General features: G+C 43.3%; 1 protein-coding gene and 1 long non-coding RNA gene across 10 annotated transcripts in view; one reads left to right on the top strand and one right to left on the bottom strand.

Annotated features, from left to right (window-relative positions):
* Positions 1-18345, bottom strand: part of CELF4 (CUGBP Elav-like family member 4) — a 671901-nt gene that overhangs the window by 69586 nt on the left and 583970 nt on the right. For 5 of the 9 annotated variants that reach the window (XM_035309065.1, XM_035309063.1, XM_035309061.1 and 2 more), the window contains exons 4-5: positions 8709-8837; positions 3626-3705 (exon numbers count right to left, since the gene is read on the bottom strand). In XM_035309065.1, the coding sequence (XP_035164956.1) occupies positions 3626-3705; positions 8709-8837 (209 nt within the window). The remainder of the gene's footprint in view (positions 1-3625; positions 3706-8708; positions 8838-18345) is intronic. The other 4 variants (XM_035309066.1, XM_035309064.1, XM_035309062.1 and 1 more) reach the window with 1 other exon arrangement.
* On the top strand, positions 15210-18128 carry LOC118155667. The gene is made up of 2 exons (XR_004745946.1): positions 15210-15266; positions 17377-18128. It is a non-coding gene; the product is annotated as an uncharacterized LOC118155667 (long non-coding RNA).

Below are 18345 nucleotides of genomic sequence, written 5' to 3'. Positions count from 1 at the left end.
ATTTACATTCTTAATTCCTCTTTACCTTATCTTCTTCTGTGCAAAAAAAAATGTAGGTAACAGTAGTATTACCCCTTTCAGTAATTTCAGGAATTAATTCATAAGAACAAGAAATTCTGAGGTGGATGAGATAGTCAAAGAGTTGTAACAGTAATATAATATTTAACCCCGTGTACTTTATGGGTAGCATAAAGGCTGCTGCAATTTTGGTATGAGTGATGAAGCACGGAGGAGAGTTTATTCTGCGTGGGTGGACGGACAAGGCCCTATCTTAGATGTGTTGTGCAGAATGACTCCTCGACATTTGGCTGTCGCCCGGATGTGAAGACATGGAGAGAAAGAGAAAACCAAGCTGAAGATGATGCTTAGGTAGGGGCATGACTGACAGGTAGGATGATAATGTTGTCCACAGTAATTGAGAATGGAGGCAGAGGAGAGAGGATTCAGGGTTTGTGAGGAAAAGTTTAAGAGCTCTGCTTTATGCATATTGAGCTTGATCTGACAGCTAGACATCCATCCACTAGGAGATGCAAGATTTTAGTTTGGACAGGAGTCAGTCCTGCAGTAGAAAAGTTAGATCTGCAAGCTGTCACTATAGAAATAGTAGCTGAATTCATGTTGGTAGATAAGGCTGCTAGGGGCAAGGGTTGGATGAAGAAGTAAAGAGAATCAAGGGAAGAGACCTGTTTATGCCCTCAAAGCTAAAGGTAATAGGGAAATCATTGTTAAAAAAATTGTATGCAAAAGTACAAGAAAATGATGATCGCTCACAAAGGAGGACATGAAGGTCAAGTAAATTCTATTCTAAATCTGACAGACAATTCTAAAAGGCCCGCAAAAAGCACTCTTGGCTGGTGCTCTCAAATACAGAAGGAACTTTGGGCCTGCTCAGACATAAGGGATTTTGAGAAAGTTAATTCTTAAAGCAGTTGCTTTGTGTGAAAATTTGAAAGTTGTAGACATGCTAGGTGGGCCCTTTGGAGAAAAACGAGCCTCACACGGAGAAGTGGGCTTGTGACGGATGGCAGTCAGGCACCTGTCCAAGGAAAGGTTAATAAAAAAAAACTTTCATAAAAGAAAGTTGCCTTTTGAAACTATTAGGCAACATATGTTGTGTGAACAGGAAGTCACAGTAGAGCAATAATCCTGACAGCTGTGGAGAAACAGGAGTCTGCCGCACAAACGAATGACTCGAGACCTGACAAGAATGATGATGGATGCCCCGTTGGTAGTACAAGAGGACAAGGCAAGAGACATTTAAATTGGCTGAACCACAGGAACAACTTTGAGTTGGCATCGCAGCTGGACAAACGAGGCCAGTCCTAATGGTGAAATAAATGGGAGGGGGAGCTGAAGGAAGATGGCAGCAATGCACCCCTCCTTTCCAAGGACGAGGGCTACATCGTCATCTCACCACGAGGTGGCTGCATTTCTCTGTGAACATCCAAGCCCTGAAAGATGCAGTGCACCCTGAAGCACCATGAAAAGGAGAATTGGAACAGCGATCACTTGCAGAATTTGGCCCATTTCTTTCAAAGTGTTCGAAGCATTTTGAGGCCCTGTGGGAAAAGCAGTGTGTGCTCAATGTCTTGATCAAGTGGCAAGTCACTTGACAGGTCCTCACTAGTCTGCTGAGCCATGGTAACTGCCTGTGCGACTGCTCATAGCTCATGGGAGATACGAGGTATGTTTTGAGCCATGTAATTTGGCTCAAAACTAAGACTAATAATTTTCTCCTTGCATTTTCTGTGAACTAACAGTTTTTATGTGGAGCACTGCTGAGGTTCAGCCAATTCATGGAAAGTTGGCAAGCCATGGACATTTGAATCTAGGATGTATCTAGTGAGGGTGAAAGTACAATGCTTTCTCAGATAACCAGAGAGCTGGTTATTCAAGAACATTTATAAAACAGGTTTGTTTGTCAAATAAGTCAACAAGAAAAACGGTCCCATAGAAATCTGATGGATGAAATGGGCAAATTCTTCATTATTTTGCACATCTTAAATTCAGTTGGCTTCAGCAGGATGAGAAAAAAAACTTGCTATGAAGTGGTAAAGAGAGGAATATTTTTTCTTATATAAAGAGTGCTGAAAGAGGTAGAATGAGCATATTTTAAATATAGTAGGTCTAGATAAAATCTTCAACACTCCTTTTGTTTTACCTGTTTTCTTCCCTATCTTCATCTCAATGTCATCCAAGTTTCTAAGCTTTTTGGCTCTGGAACTGACTTTATTACACCTTTTAGTAGTACCACACCCAGTGGAACTGCAATTCCTGGTGTCAGTCTACAGACGCTATCACTTTGGGTCAAAGTTTTAAAGACATTCAAATAGCTCTTCAGCCTTGCTGAAAGATGTCCACAATTTTTCACTGTGTGATGCCAGCATCAAGCTCAGCATGTGGTTCTGTTAGAAGGAATCTCCTGGGAAGAGTCTCTCAGTCTTTATTGTAATAATTCAAAAAAAGGAGATCCCATCTTTTAATAACCTCACTGGTAAATATTTACCATTTTCTAATCTGACTTGTCTGGTCTTGAGTTCTAAAAAACAAGATCTTGATTATTTGCTACTACTAGAAACCTCTTCCTGTGACAAACTTCTCACTCTCACCCCTACACAGACCTAGAGCCAATCTGACAGGCCCATTTTAAAATTATTTGGATAAACTTGTGAATTGAGATCTTAGGTTCTTATTGAAAGGGAGATTTTACAGTCTTAAATATTGAGTATTGAGATTCCCTGTATCCTTTACAAACCTTCAGCATGCTTCTTAGCCTTTCTGTATTTACACTGTGAATAATTAGTAATAAAAATAATATACTATTATAATAAACCAAAACATATTGGGCCAGATTGCCTTTCTGTGCTGATAATGGAATATCTTACATTCCTCCAGGTCTGCATGGTGTACAAGTATCGTTTTGCATAGAAAACACATTTTGATTTTAATGTCCACTTCCGTGAACTATCAGCTTGGAAACGTTGTATTAGTCCAAGTAGAATGATACCTCAAACATTTCCTGGAAGATTCAGTAGTGTCTGACTGTCTTGCAAAAGCTGGTAGTAAGGGAACACATTTATGCCCAGGCCAGACAGCAGCAGAAAGGCATTGACAGTGCACATCATGGTGTGATGTGTCTCTAGCTTGTAGTGCTATCATGTGAGCATGCTGCTTTCTGCTCAATTTTGGCAAAAAGTCTTTTATCCTTCATATAGAAGAAAGGACTCTTTGGAGAGGGAAAAGAAAAACCTTTAGACACCAGTTTGTGCTTGATTCATCCCTCTGAAACTTAAATGTTTAAGCTCATAGTGAATTTGACCCAATGTTTTTGGCCTCTATGAACCATGTCTTTTTTTTTTTTTTTTTTTTTTTTTTTTTTAATTGCATCAGAACTGCTGGTGATGGAACACAGCACCCGTGGAGTTCTGTGCAGGTGAGATGTGATGAACTGACAGTGTGATCCTGGCCTTTCCTCTGATGAGTTAAACACACCCAAGGTCCCAAATGCCTGAGCCATCCTTCCCAGAATTTGAGTAGCAAAGCATAGATAAATCATCCCTCCTCAAGGCCACAGGGCAGCAAAGTCTGGACCAATCCTCATGTGTCATATTACAGAGCTACTCACCGGCATTGTCTGGCTGCCATGCAAAGCATTGATAGCTGCTTGGGCCTCGGCATGTGAAGAGTATTTCACAAATGCACACCCTAGAAGAGGAAAAAGAACATTAGAAAAGTTGCAGGGGTACCAACAACAGTCCATCTAGCTAAACGTCCTGTCCTCAGAACTGGCAATAAAGAAACTAGTGGAGAAAGCGTAACAAAGCGGTTATTCCTTCCCAAAGCCCAGCCATTAAACACATCTGCATCACAAAGTCCTATGCTGCCTGCAGCGGGTACTGGAGGACTCAGACTTAGCAAATACTTTTTGAATCCACTTATCACAGAATCACAGAATCACAGAACTGTAGGGGTTGGACGGGACCTCCAGAGATCATCGGGTCCAACCCCCCTGCCAAAGCAGGTTCCTCAGAGCAGGCTGCCCAGGTAGGTGTCCAGACAGGCCTTGAATATCTCCAGAGAAGGAGACTCCACAACCTCCTTTTTGACCTCCTTAGCTTCCCATGCCAGCGATGCACAATTTTATAATTTATTGTGTGAAGATGATTTTCCTTTCATTTGTATTAGACATAATGCTGAATGTTACTTCCCCAGGTGTTGTAGGAAAGAGTGAGGAGTTGTGTGAAGCTCAACAGAAAGCTGCATGTGCTTGTTACAAGCAACCACAGGCCAGATGTAGAGAGGCATTCTGGTTGCTCCAAACACACAAGATACCTGTCTCGTATCACTGCCTGGTAGAGCTCCATTACACAAACAGCTCAGTGCTTGTCCAGGCTCCAAACTGCTTTGGTCTGACAAAGCATGAAATACCTTCTAATAATAACAAAAAAAAGTAAGGGTGGGACAGATCTACATGTGATGACTGCCATCGTGCTACCACTGAAATCTGAATTAGTCTTTTACAGTGACTATTATATCACAGTTTGCAGAGCCAGTGCCTCTATGGGTGCTTTCCTGCGGACATCAGAGACATACAGGCAGTGCTTCTCTGGCCTGCACTGCCACGTGAGGAATTTCACACTGCCTGAACTCTTACATAAGGTTTTAGGTCACAGAGGTGCATTTATGAATATGTGCTAGAGTGCAGAAGTGATCAACACTTCAAAGGGTCACATGCACCACTAGAGTGGGGGAAAGTATTGCCAACACTCAGCTACAAGCAAACTGACTCAGAGAGAAGAAGAGTAATTTCCATATGCTAAGGCGGTTTTTGGAACAGATTGGAAGAGATCTGAGAAGTTCTGGCTTCTCTCCCCTTCTATTACTACTAAAGACTTTTGAGCTTTTAATCAATTTGCAAAGCCCCAGTTGTTTCCCTGGAGGGGCGCAGATCACTGCGCAAGGGATGCCAGCCCTAACAATGGGACAGCTGTCCTCTATTCCCTTTGTAGCATCTTCAGAAGGTCAGCACACCCTCACAGATCCATATAGTGCATGGTGGAAACTGCAGTGCTAAAACACCTCACTTGCAAACTACAAGAGTGAGCTGCAAAAGTCCCTATAATCATCACTACAGGCTGGAAGAGGTGGAATCAAAGAAAACAATTGTAGCTCCTCTAAAAAGAACAGACACAAAAATAGCTTGCAGTTAGGAGCCCCTCACTTTGCATTCCTCCTTACCATTGTGCTCAGACTGTGTTTCAGGAAAAACATAGCAATTGTTGTTAATAGTTGGATCTAATTTATAAGGAGCTGAGAGGAGACAATCATGAGAAAATGAGATAGATAAACTTCAACTGGAAACAATAGGGATCAATTATGACATAATCGCAGCCCAGCATTCCCGGGCTCCTGAGATACTGCACCTTCCTCTTCATTAATCAGAGATAATCCAGAATTAAGGTGTTTAATTATTTGCAGAGATTCTTTTGTACTTTCTGCCTCTAAAAAGAAGATGCTGATTAGCAAATATACAAAAGCTTTCCAGCTTCAGTCACCCATTGTATTTAGAGCTGGAGTTTTGGCTTCAGTGTTGCTGTCACATCGAGGGCTTCACTCTCTTCAGGTGAAATTCACCCCTGTGCTGAGGAACCTGATGGATGAACGGAGCTGGATGAAGATGGGAATGAAGAGAGCAGAAGGAATTTATCTTGTTTAATACCTGAGATGCTAATGAGATCCCTCCATTGCTTCCGGTAAGTTTTCAGGTAGAAAGACAGGTGAAAACTCAGCTTTTACATGTGTATGGTGGCAAGGCAATAGCAGAGAGCCTAACATTTTGATCCCTTTATTTGTGTGTTCAGAGGGATGGCTTCTGAACACAACACCAAACGTGTACATAATCTTCTTTTTTCTGCCCCTTGTCACCAGAATTGAGGTGATCTCCAAGATCTCATGAGCTGAGAAGGCGAGTCATACCACTCTTCAAAACAACAGTGTCCCCATGACAGGAGCAGCTCTAGAGTTTGAAGGGATTTTGACACACAGAGAGATATATAACCTGTGCTGAACAGAGAGATACATGTGCTCGTATGTTTTTTTCTTTCCTTATTTCAGGATTACAGAGCTGGAAGGGCTGCTCTGACTGTCTTGTCAGCTCTACTGCAAGAACGAAGGAGACTGCAGAGTCAGAGCCTAAGGTTATGACTGCAGAGGGTGTTAGACTCCTCTTGAGGGACTTCTGGTGTGCGAAATCTTTACGTTCTGAGTTGCTGAAGTAGACAACTGCTGAATTAAAAACAAAACAACACCAAGAGGCTGTCCAGGCAGCTGCAGTCCTGCGGGTCCTGCTGGATTGCTAAACTGGATCCCATCTGACTGTGGCTTCCTCAGCTGAGTACTCCTGCACTTATGGATGCACATGGGTGAGCTTTACCCAGAGGGATACAGGCAGGCTCCTTCCTCTCCCATCTCTTCCAGGACAGACAGACTCTGCACTTCCCTTAAGGCAGAGAAATGTCCTGGTCCCAGCTCTCCTGCCACCCAGTTGCATGCTCCAGTAACTGTTGTGTTTGACCCCAGCTGACCTGTGCAAGAGATGGAGCCTGCATGGAGGACTTGGCTCCGGACATCCACCCACAGCTTCAGAAAAGGCTCAGATGCCTTTCTGGCTATGACTGGGCTGTGGTGTTATTCACTGGGAAGCTGGGACCTACCTCCTCCAAGCATTGCTTTCATTGAGGTATCTTGGAAACTCACTCATCACAGGGATGCCTGGTGAGGCTTCATGTAATGGGTTTGCTAGGATTGAAGTCTATGCACTTAGTTAATCTGCCTAAAACTCAATTTAGGTGGAATTTATGCCTAATGCGTTTTACCCAAAATAAGTAGCTCACAAGCAGTATGTGTCATGTTGGTTTCTAGCAGATGGAAAACATTACAGACTGGGAATAAGTTTGTGGGAGTTGTGGCTCGCCTGACTGTCTCCTAAGATAAGGGCACTACCCTTAAGTTTTCTGTGGGACTGAATGCTCTATGTGTGTGTGTATGTATCTGTGTGTGTGGAAATTGGGAGCTTCACATTCTCAGTAAATAGCACCTGCAAATGGAAGCTGGTAATATTAACTCCGTCAAGGCTCAGTATTGATCCTGAGCATCTCAGTGAAATGCAAGCCTGAGACTGCAGCCTGCTAGCACTAATAATTAAACTGGTTAGCAATATGGAGCTGCCACTCAGATTCAGACTTATGATGAAATTGTTTAAGAAAAAAAAGACAGAGAGCAAGAATGAATACAAGTTTGGGGGTTGGATCTCCTTTGGAATCTGTTTTTTACAGATCTCTGACATTATTGCCTTTATTATTACTCTGTTTAGCTCCTTTGTCATAGATTTTGTTCTGTACAAATCCAGGTGGAGGCAGACAGATTTTTTTTTTTTTTTTTTTTTTGATTTTCCCCAATTTACTGATTTGTTCACTGAAGGGAGTACTGAACTGCCTGCCATTTATGGTGGCTGAAACTCTTCTTGGTGAATCAAACCTTTGGGTGTCATGAAACTAAAGTAGCCATAAAAACAAAGGAAGTTGACCACAGTTTATTTTCAGCCATTTGTATCAGGAAGACTGGGCTTTGCTGCCATACATCAAAATACTGCCCTATAATGCCAGAATGAAGTCTTTCTTGGCTAACAGTGATTTTACAGAATAGCAGTATCTTTCTTCAGTGTATCACTGTGATTTGGATTTTTCACCTCCCTGTTGCAAAAATATGCTCGTTGATGTTGTCACATGTCAAAATATCCAGTGAGATATGAACTGCATCAGCAAGACCGGTCTCTTCCCTGGTACTGCACATTCCAGCACAGTTTATGATGTATTATATGCAGATCAATATTTAATGGACACATTATACTGTCAAGAGAAGAGGGCTTCCTATTCAAATTGAAGTTACTTTGTCTAGAAAGTGATGGGGGAAAAAAAATGACCCTTATGTTCAACAGAGAAGTCTCAATCTTCTACCTGGACTCTAGAAAAGGTTTCCTTGTGCTATGCAGATAATGAGGGATGCCAAAAAGTGGCAGAAGGAGGTAAGACACCTCATTTTGCAATTAAGCATTGATACGTTTCAAGCAGCAAATACCTACTGTGTGTAATATTTACATCAGATCCTGTATCTTTGAAATAATGGTCACTGGTTGGTGCCTAACTAAGCAAGAACCAGCTAAAGAAGAGGAGGACCTGGAGTTGGTGGGTGAGAAATAAGCGGAGGTAGTGGTGGAGCTGGTGAGTAATGATGTAAAACAGAAAATATGGTTTTGTTTAAGGAAAGAATGAACCTGCTCAGTGGAAGATGAAACTCCCAACTTTCCTAGGGCTTGTGGGGAGAGCAGATCTTGAGAAAATGTAAAGGTTTGCATTCAGAGGGGATTGCTGTACTGTAAGCAAACAGCAATAGGCAACAATTTGCACATGGCCAGACACAGCTTGTGGAGGGGGATGTTTTTAGGTGCAATCAGCTCTTTGTTCTCATGCACAAGCAGACAACAGCAAGCAAAGAAATGGCCTCCTTTGGCAAATGTGACCCTTCCTAATGTATGAGATGCTGTCCTGGCAGCCACTTAGTGACTTTGTTGTGCCAGGAAATATTATATACACCAAGACTGGGTCTAGCTCAGAGCTAAAGCCACGGTGTGCCATAAGCCATTGTCTTACCTTTGCTGTTGCCATCGGGTCCCCGAAGGATTGTGCACTCCTCGATGTTGCCAAATGCCTCGAATAGCCTGCGCACGTCATCTTCCGACTGCTGCTTATTGAGCATGCCCACAAAGAGTTTTCTGTCTTCTGGAACAAAATAAAGAGATGCTTACCATATTTCGGGAGGGATGCAAAAGCCAAGATAGCTCAGTATCACATGCAGAAGAAACAGTGATTTCATTGAGGTGACATATTTCAGAAGCTGCTAGTCATTTCAGGTGCCTTGCTCAAAACACCTTAATAACATCTGACTTTCAGTGAGTACTTGAAAATAATTTGACAATTTCAAAGAAGAAGGAAAAAAACTCCCAAGCCCCAGAAATATCTAAAATGTTTTAACTGCTTCTGAGAATCTAGGCAATGAAGTCTTCCAAATCAGCTTTTTCTGATCAATTTTTGCAGTCAGCTTGCAGTAACTGAAATGACAACATTGCTCAGACTGCCACCCAAGTGAAATGTGGATAAAGATAGCATACATAAATAAAGTCCAACTGAAAAACAACATAAATTAGTAGCCCTCGCAATACTAAATAAGTCGAAGGAAAAAAAAATGTTTAACATAAGCTGTTTTGAATCAGGATATAGCTGAAGCCACAGCCAGTAAATTGAGATTTGTTGTTCATACCCACTCACAGACACATACCTACAAGTTTGGATGCATTTATATATATATATATGTATATATGAAGTTAATTTGAAATAAACCCAAAGTTTTTGAAACATATATTGTTTCCTGAAACATAAAGTTAACTTATATGAATGCTAATATCTGAGGTTGCTCAAGAAGGTGCTGTTTCATGTCAAACAAGGATGTGGTCTGCTGACAGATAACTTCATTTTGAATGAAGAAAACTATACTTGGACTTATACCAAGTATGGAGAGCTTCAGTCCAGAACAAAACACCTTGAGAAAATGTTTATGAAAACAGACCAAACCAATTGCTACTGAGTTGGTAGAAAGGTCTCAGGAGGCTCTGAGGGATATCTATAAATCAGGTATATATTTAGAGACTACTACCACTACTCCATGAAAGAAAAAAAAAAAGAGAGAAATTTACATAGTTTACATCTTGTATGTAAACAGGCCATTTGCACATGATAAGACATGATAAATGTCTTATTTATCATTCATTAAACACTATGTAAATGGCTGAACCAAGATTTTTTTTTTTTTCAGAGCAGTTTACAGAGCAGATGTAACCAATTTGAATAAATATATGTAAATAAATAAATACTTTGAATTTTTATTTATTTTTAATGCACATATTAACCTAAAGCTGAACAAAACATTGGTTTGCAGCAAATCTTTTCTGGCTGACTAATTGGGTGATTTATGTCACTTTTGTTCACTTAGAAAACATTGGTGTAGAGAATCAGTTCTGCTTCCACCAGTGTTTGATCAAAACTCCCCTCTCCAAGATGCACCTGTAAATTGGCAAATTACTCTATAGCCTTGGATGAGGATAATTTTTCATGCAGTTGATATCTACTGAGGATATTAGGAGCTTTCAGTCCTGCAGTGGAGTTATCCACGTGAACCAAGAGTGCACTGCCTGCAGAAAACAAGGAGTTATGTTGCTTTCAGTTAGGCTACTGAAATGGCAGGAAAAATAGGTTGAGGAGGGTATGTGTGCTTTTCTGATAGAAGAGGGAAACCAGGGATAACCTTCTGACAGACATGTTAAAAGCAAGAAATATGCCTACTTTATGTTGGTATTGATTAGGCAAAGGCATTCTTTGAGGTCTTTGCTGGCAACAAAAATTTGAGGCTTTAATGACGCACAAAGCCCTGACTAGCCCTGTGTATGTTGTTGCCACCTCAAGAGAAGCTGCTTTGGACATTGTGAAGGTTCATTTTAAGGATGGTTTTCATTCCTGGCTTCTTCCAGGAGGTAAAATCACATTGGTGATTAGGCTCAGTGAATGGACTGTGAACCCCAGGGACTGCACCTGGGGAACCTGTATAATCATAAGATGTTTTCCCCAAACATACTTCTCAGTGCTTTGCTGTGTATTTTTAGAAATGATTTGAGTAATTTCAATACAGTAAAGGCAAAGAATGAATTAAATAGTCAGAATGCTCCTTACAGATCACATCCCTGAGGGCCTGAAGGACCTCCTTGGCTTTCCTTGGCCGGTGATGGACCAATGACATTTCTCAGTCAAGCAACCAAATGATGGGGAGCCAGGTGGGAATTCAGCTTTAGAAACATCTCTTCTGCATGACCTAACCACCATTTTCAGGGAACACTTTGTAGGTCCCAGCAGAAATCACTTTACTTGATGGCTAAGCTAATGTGCAAAAGAGACTCTCGGAGGTGAGGTATAAAGTGTCAGCTGAAGCTGAATGTGTGCTGTGGGGTGTCTTTTAGGCTAGGGAAAGACAAAGCCTTGGAGAAAGAGCTGAGTCCAAACTCCAAGGGTTGTCCAGATACCTGAGGAAAACCCACCTGCAAAGTGAGAACAGCTGTCCTGGAAGATGGGAGCAGGGGGGCGGGAGTGATCTGGGAACACCAGTGGCAAAAGGCCGAGGGAGTTTGTGTCTAGTACATACTTCCCGCACAGAGGAAGTGTCTGTTATATTGTACGCTATACAGTTTCCCCTGTTTGAAATAAGCTGCATCAGCAAAAGCACTCCTATAGCTCTGCAACTGTATTTTCACCACGCTTTTTGCTAATATAAATGTATCATTAAAAAAAATCACATCCCTCCTCTGTCAGCAAAACTCTCTAGTGTGGAACTGGCCTGAAACTGCCTTGTCTGGTTTAGTTTATGCAAAGCTTAAACCAGGTATGTTAGGAAACGCTTAATTTTTTATTTTATTTTATTTTATTTTACTCCCCTTTTCTGTATATCTGCAGGACAGCATAGTGCCTGTCCCCAGAGCTGGCTGGCAGGAGGAGCGGTGCTTTGTGAGCTGCCCACAAGGTGGCCATCAGACCACCAGGAACAGGCTCTGCTGAGGGCGAGGACCACCTTCCCCAGTGGCTGCTGGCCCGGCTGCTCCAGGGCAGGTGGCCCAAAAGGGTCCCCCGAGGTGTCCAGCACCTCCTGGACACCACCTCCAGCCCCATCTCCAGATCAGCGCCTTCACTCCCTCCTGAAAAACCATCCATGCCTTGGGCCGTTGGGGGAATCATTTGTCACTTCTGCTACTGCAGAAATCTACACGATCACACACTCAGCTGATAAAAAATGAGTCAGTTTAACACGCTTTTTTTTTTTTTTTTTTTTTTTTTTTCTCGGAGAGGTTCTTCTAACAAAGTGCTGCGTTTACCTTTCACGTCCCAACCCAGGGCACTTTAACAGCACCCGTTGCACGGCCAAGGTGGGAAAAGAGAGGCCCGGCCAGCAGCTGGGCCAATTCAGCATGTTCCCAATCTTGGCTAATGAGTTTATCCCTCTAAGGTGCTCGTGAGGGCCTCTCACACCCTGAGTGCCCCCATGTGCTGCTCTGCCAGGTCCCAGACAAAATGTGTCATAGAAAACCTTGCTAGCCTCTCTATAGGGACAGCCCTTACCAGCAGCAGTCTAGGGGCTCAGTGGGGTGTTCATGTAAGCCTCTTCTCCCTACATTTTTGTTTTCTTTCACTAGTGTTAACCCCATTATCAGTCTTTCCCAACAACCTGAGTCCATCATGCTTACTTGGCTCAGGGTAATAGCCATGGATGGTTATTTTTCTGTGCTATCTTGCCCAGAAGAGCGAAAGAGACCCTCACCATAAATGACCTGAAGCATCCCCATAACATTGGAAACTAAATTCATCTCAAGACTGCCCATTTTTGCCATAAACAAACCACAGCGACCAGAGGAACCAGCATTCCCTGTTCCTCCCAAGAAGAGAGACAGGGAGTGAAAGGCTTCAGCAATCACAAGATTTCAGAGGTGTCCCCTTGGTGACATTTCCAATATTCCCCAAAAACTAGACTATGCGTTTTCCTGGCCACTGCCAGCCACAGAGGCTTGCTCAAATCAGGACAAACTGGCTGCAAGGCACGGCAGTGAAGAAATGTAACTTGTCAGATAAATATACACTCTCTATGAATCTCCCCAGCTGTGTTTATACGAAACCTCGGCACCTTCTCCAGTGCAAATAGGGGTTAAATTATTCCCTGTTCTATTTGTATTTAAATGTTATGTTTTTATGATAAGCGTAAGGCAGAGGTGTCAGACAGGCCCAGGCGAAGGAGACGGCACGCGTGAAAGGTGAAATAATAGAGCACTGCAAACCAAGTGCTGAGAGGAGACGGGAAGGGGGGACACCGGAGCGAGGGGGAGAAGGGGGAGGACGGGCACTAATTAAAGAGACAGAAGGGACAATGAGATGCAGGATGTTTGACCCTCTGCGAAGCAAAAGGACAAGAACAAGAATCACAGCAATTGTGGAGGGACTCGGGGAAAATTAGGGTCACTCTCAGAGAGACATGACACAGGTTTGTGTTTATCCAGATAGCTCTCACTAATGTATGTGTGCGCGTGGGGGTACATTTAGATAAGAGTATATAAATACACTTGTGTTCTCGTATTCCTCATGCAAAACAAAGAGGTTGAATCCCTGTATCAGGAAGGCATATGCTGGCTTTACCATCTAGAACATCACATCCAAGGCCTTGGAAATAAAGAGGGACAGATCCACCACCTTTGTGGCCTGGGCTAATAGGGAGGGTGAACCAGAAGATCACTACGGTCCCTTCCAACCATCAAACCTCTCATTCTAAAACCTACGAGCATCCCTATTTTATCATGAGTTCATTGCTAGGGCATCACAGATGGATGGTGCATGTGCCTTTCCATGCAAGAGCAAACCTCACATTTGTGTATTTCTGTATGGGAACACACGTCTTCTGTCGGAGCATGGTATTCACCAGAGCAGTTCTGTAATGTTTCTCAATGCCTTTGGCTTTCTAAGCATCAGGACCAGGTTGCTGTATGGCTTCGTTTCAGAAAGCAGATGCTAATTAATTCCATTATTTGTATAGCTAATAATTATTTGTCCCTGCTGCTGTTTCCCTCCTCCCCAAACACTGCTTGCACACACAGTGAGGGACCAGCTGCAGAGTCTCGGCCCCGGCACTGGGAAGGCCTTGAGGCTCGTCTCCTTGGCACCACGAGTGAGCAAAGGAGCAGCCCAGAGATGTTTGCCATGCAGGTGTGGGTAAGAAGAAAATGCCGGTACATGGGACTGAGGGGCACATTGACCACAGAGGAAGCAAGAGGCAGAGTGGATCTTCCTTGCCCACATTCCTCATCGGTCCATCGGTGGAAAGGGGAGAGGCAATGGCACTAAAGGTGTCCATCAGGGAGGGAGATGGACCAGAGAGCCATACACTAAGGTCAGGAACATACCATATCCACGGAGGAGCTATAAGCACAGGGTATTTTGGACAATCGTGGTTTCCAAAGAAGGAGCTACAGAGCAGAGGGGCGAGCCGCGAGCCTCTGAATGTTATCAAAGTTTGGGTTGAGGTCCGGCTGTGAACTCCAAGCTGCAGGCTCAAACAGCCGGAGTGCCCCGCCGCTCCCCTCACCCTGTGCTAATCAGACGGATCAATAGGCTAAAAGCAGGGCATTTCCTGGGGCCTGGGCTGCACACTCCTACTGCCATTTTCACAGCAGTCCTACAGCTCCGTGATGATGATTACAGCCCTTTCCACAGGGGAAGCGATTACGAATTCTGTTGTAGCTAATTGTAAATTAGCTAATTATCTTCTCCGTGGTACCTTGCTGGAAAATACATGAACCTTGTAAAATGGAGGTGTTTCAAAAATTAGGATGGGGGAAAAAAACAACAACAACAACAACCAAAAACCCAACCCACACTGGAAACAATAAAAACCTACTGCTACCTAACTCTGAACAACAGCAACCGAATCACCCTTCCACACGCACGTGCGCCTATTTCCCCCCTTCTCGCTCCTCCTCCCCACATCCAACAACACCCACAAGGGGCTAATTCTTCTGCAGGCTTTAAAATGTTTGCTGAGTTCACCTGTTCCTCGCAGCTGGGTGTTGTGGGGCATCCCTAATCACATCTTAGCAGGAGTGATTTCTTTGTGCTGATCTCTTCCCCTCCTCCCTCCCTGGTTTGGTTTTACTTAACAGATTCTTTATATCCCATACGTTAGCAGATATGATTGCACAGCTGCCGGTCTCCGACTGCTGGAGACAGAGGCTTTGAGACACCCGGGCTAGAGAGAATAACAGCTAATCTGAACAGCTGTGTGATGGGGACAAGCGCAAATGAGTATAAGCCCAGGTGTGGGAGTATAATTCTCCTGCACAAAGAAGGAAGCTTCATCCCACAGGTGTGTTACTCTCCACTGTTGCATCTGAAAAACTTAGTTTGAAGGATTTCTCTGGTTTAATTGCTTGGCTGTACTCTGGGCCTTGACTTGGATGTGGATCCTTCACACAAACTGGAAGAACAGCTGTACAAGAGATGTTGTGTCTGACTCAGAGCGCTGCCTCTGACCATGGGCAAATGTAGATGTCTAGGAAAGAGCATGAGAACAAGGTAAGCAATTTTGTTAATCTCCCCAGATATTCTCCAGGCTTCAGCACTCTGCGGTTTAGGGGATTCCAGAGTCTAAAATGGTATTTTTGTATACAACAGCTCTCAAAGTGCCTTTCTTTGATGTAACTATTCACTGGGATTTGAACCCATGCGGAGTATGAGCAACCAGCACATCCCGCAGCAAGATGTTCTGCAGCTTAAACATGCATTGTGTTACAAACCACTTCCTTTTGTTTATGCTGAGCATGCTGCTAACAGGTTTCCACTGATAGGCCCTGCATCTTGTTTTGGGAGAGAGTGAAAATCACTCCTGATTCAGTTATGGAAGAGTGGACCCAAGAGAATATGCAAGAGCTTGGCCAAAGTTTCTGTCTGCACATTTTCAACTGGTATTTGGGACTCCTGGGTCCCATCTCAAGCTGTGATATGGATATTATGGAAAGCAAAATCACTTTTCCCTTAATGTGATTTGTTATTCCTGGCACTAGCAGGATGGAAGACCATGTAGTTACTGTTACAAAAGACTTACAATACATCTCTGCCAAGGACAAGGGCCTCAGTGGAAACGTGGGATATAATAATCACCCAGGGAAAAAGGCAGCCTCGGTTTTCCCATCTGTAAAAAGAATAGATGGGTGTTTCCACCAGGCATGACTGGGTGTTGCTGAGGTTCTTCCGTGTTTGCCAATAACCACAAATGCAAGCAGTTCTGGCAATAACACTGAATGGCATCTGGCCAGCTGGTGGTCAGGTCTCTGGCTGGACCCTCTGGTAGTCTCTCTCAGATTTAGGTGGCTGAAGCTTCCCTCAGCTCCATGGTGAGGGTAAATCAAGGCAAGGCTTAGTTCTGAATGGAAAGCCCTGCTTCTGCAAAGGACAATGACTATGCATCTTGGAGGGGTCTTATGAGGAGAGATTTTTAAGCCCTTCAGTGGTATGATCCATGAAAACATTGTCACAGTAATTTAGGTGCATATGTCCAAGAAAACACAGATGGTGACTGCTGTTGTTCTCATGAGTAATTGGAAAGAAATTTAACACATTGCCAACAGGTGAACACAAAATCTAAGATTATATTTTCAAATTAAATGTGTCGAGGCCTATTCTCTATATTGAAAGCCCTCAACTGTACTGCTGGCCTATCCTCCTGAGCGGGAGACCTTTTTGACAGGTACTCAAAGAGCTTGTTGGTCCTCACCAGGTGCTGAACCACATCCAGAAATTGTTTGGGAGAGCAAAGACATGCAGAATGGAGATGGGACAAAAATGGAAGGAGATGGAGAAGAAAGTTCAGACTAGGAGGATGATCCCTCTCTGGGCTTTGCTGCCCTGGCTCCTGTGGCAGTACCCACTGCCTACCTGCAGAGAAATGAATTCCAAGTGTACACCTACAGGCTTGTAGCTCAGAGGAAAGCACACTCCGGCTTCCTCTGTGTAGATACGGGATAGGTTATGAACAATACCAGGGCAACAGGCCAAGCAAACCCTGCCATGACGAGATTGCCCAAGCAATTCTTCGAACAGCAGAATCTCCTTGCACAGCTGAGAATATTATAACCCCAAGACAAATATCAGCAGTTCTGGCTTGCTGAACAGCACTGTCACAACTGTCCATTGCCAAGAGATGCTACTTCCTGTGCAGATCTTAAATAACAGGTTTTATGCTGTTTGATATGGAGCTGGGAAAACAACTCGCAACAACTCACTTTATTAGTAGCCTTTACTTAGGAAATCTAGTGGTGAGTGCAGTCTTAGAGCTGGTGTCATGCAAAGCACAAGGACTCTGCCTGATTTGTGCCTGGCAGATCATAATTCTTACAAGTTTATTCATTATCTGAAACCCTCAACTGGAATATTTCTGAGAATGATTCATGAGGTAGGTTTTTTTTTTTTTTTTTTTTTTTTTTTTTTTTTTGGAAAGACTCAGGATTCAAAATTTGATCTTTTAAAATTTGATGTATAGCCCAAGAACCCAGTTTCTCTTCTCCTTCCCTTCACAGTAGGAAGAATAACTGAATTCATATCAGCCATCCAGTAATTGGAAAGAAACAAAACACACAAACAAAAACCCACACATCTTTCCCTAAATATTAGTATCCTGTGTTTACAGTTGCACTTTCCTGGGAATAGCCCTGGCCATGAGATGGTGCACTGAGATATTCAATGCAGAAAATCACCTAGGGAGACCCAGCATGGAAGTGTGGAGGTATGCACCTGTGCTGTTATCTAAGCTTTGCAGGATTTTCCATGACTGTCTGGGCTTCCAGTTCCTGCAGATCTACAGATGTCTCCCTCACCCAACTTGATGTACCTCCTGAAGAAGGAGGTGAAGGAGACAACTGTCTGGTACTATCAAATGACACCTCAAACAAATGCTGAATTACATCATGCTTTTACACTCATCTTTTAGAGACAGCTCAGATTTGAATACTCTTGCAGCCTTTGGTTCTGGGGAATTTAACACATCGTAATTCCTATGTGTAAGGACCCCTTTTCACTCTGTGGCAACACTGGGCTGAGGCTGAGCCTGAAGGGCTGTTTGGTTTTCACACTCATTCAGACCAAAGCTTAGAAGCTTCTTGACAAACTCCACAGGGTCAGTGGTGTCAAGGCTGGTATGTCAGGAAAATAAGTTTCAGTTCCTAAACTCATCCCACTGGTGACCTGTCGGGGCTTTGAAACCTTTTCCAGAAGCCCAGAAGGCCACGACATTAATCCATGATAGCACTCAAGCCTTGAGCACCGAGGGTTGTTGGAACAGCAAAGACATGGGAGAAAGGGGGGTTGGAAGGACATATTTTCTCTTGCAGGAGCTGTGACGACATTTCAGATCAAATTAAACTTCAGTTTTTAAAGACTTCAGTGGAGGTAATTGAAACACTTCCTCACAATTGCCTGAACCTAAGTGTTATCTCTCTTTTCCTCTGTATATCATCCCTTTTCCCCCAAGCCTAAGACAGCCCTGCACGACCACAGCCTCCTTAATATTAAAGACGGTGATTAAATAGGATTCGCCAAAAGACAAAGGGCTGAAAACCTGCCAATTGTTAATCCCTCTTTCGCTGTGCTTAAAAATTCC

This window comes from Oxyura jamaicensis, chromosome Z (assembly GCF_011077185.1).
Source record: "Oxyura jamaicensis isolate SHBP4307 breed ruddy duck chromosome Z, BPBGC_Ojam_1.0, whole genome shotgun sequence".
NCBI lineage: Eukaryota > Metazoa > Chordata > Aves > Anseriformes > Anatidae > Oxyura > Oxyura jamaicensis.
Note: the sequence above shows the minus strand (reverse complement) of the source record. Positions and strands in the feature narration are given on the sequence as shown.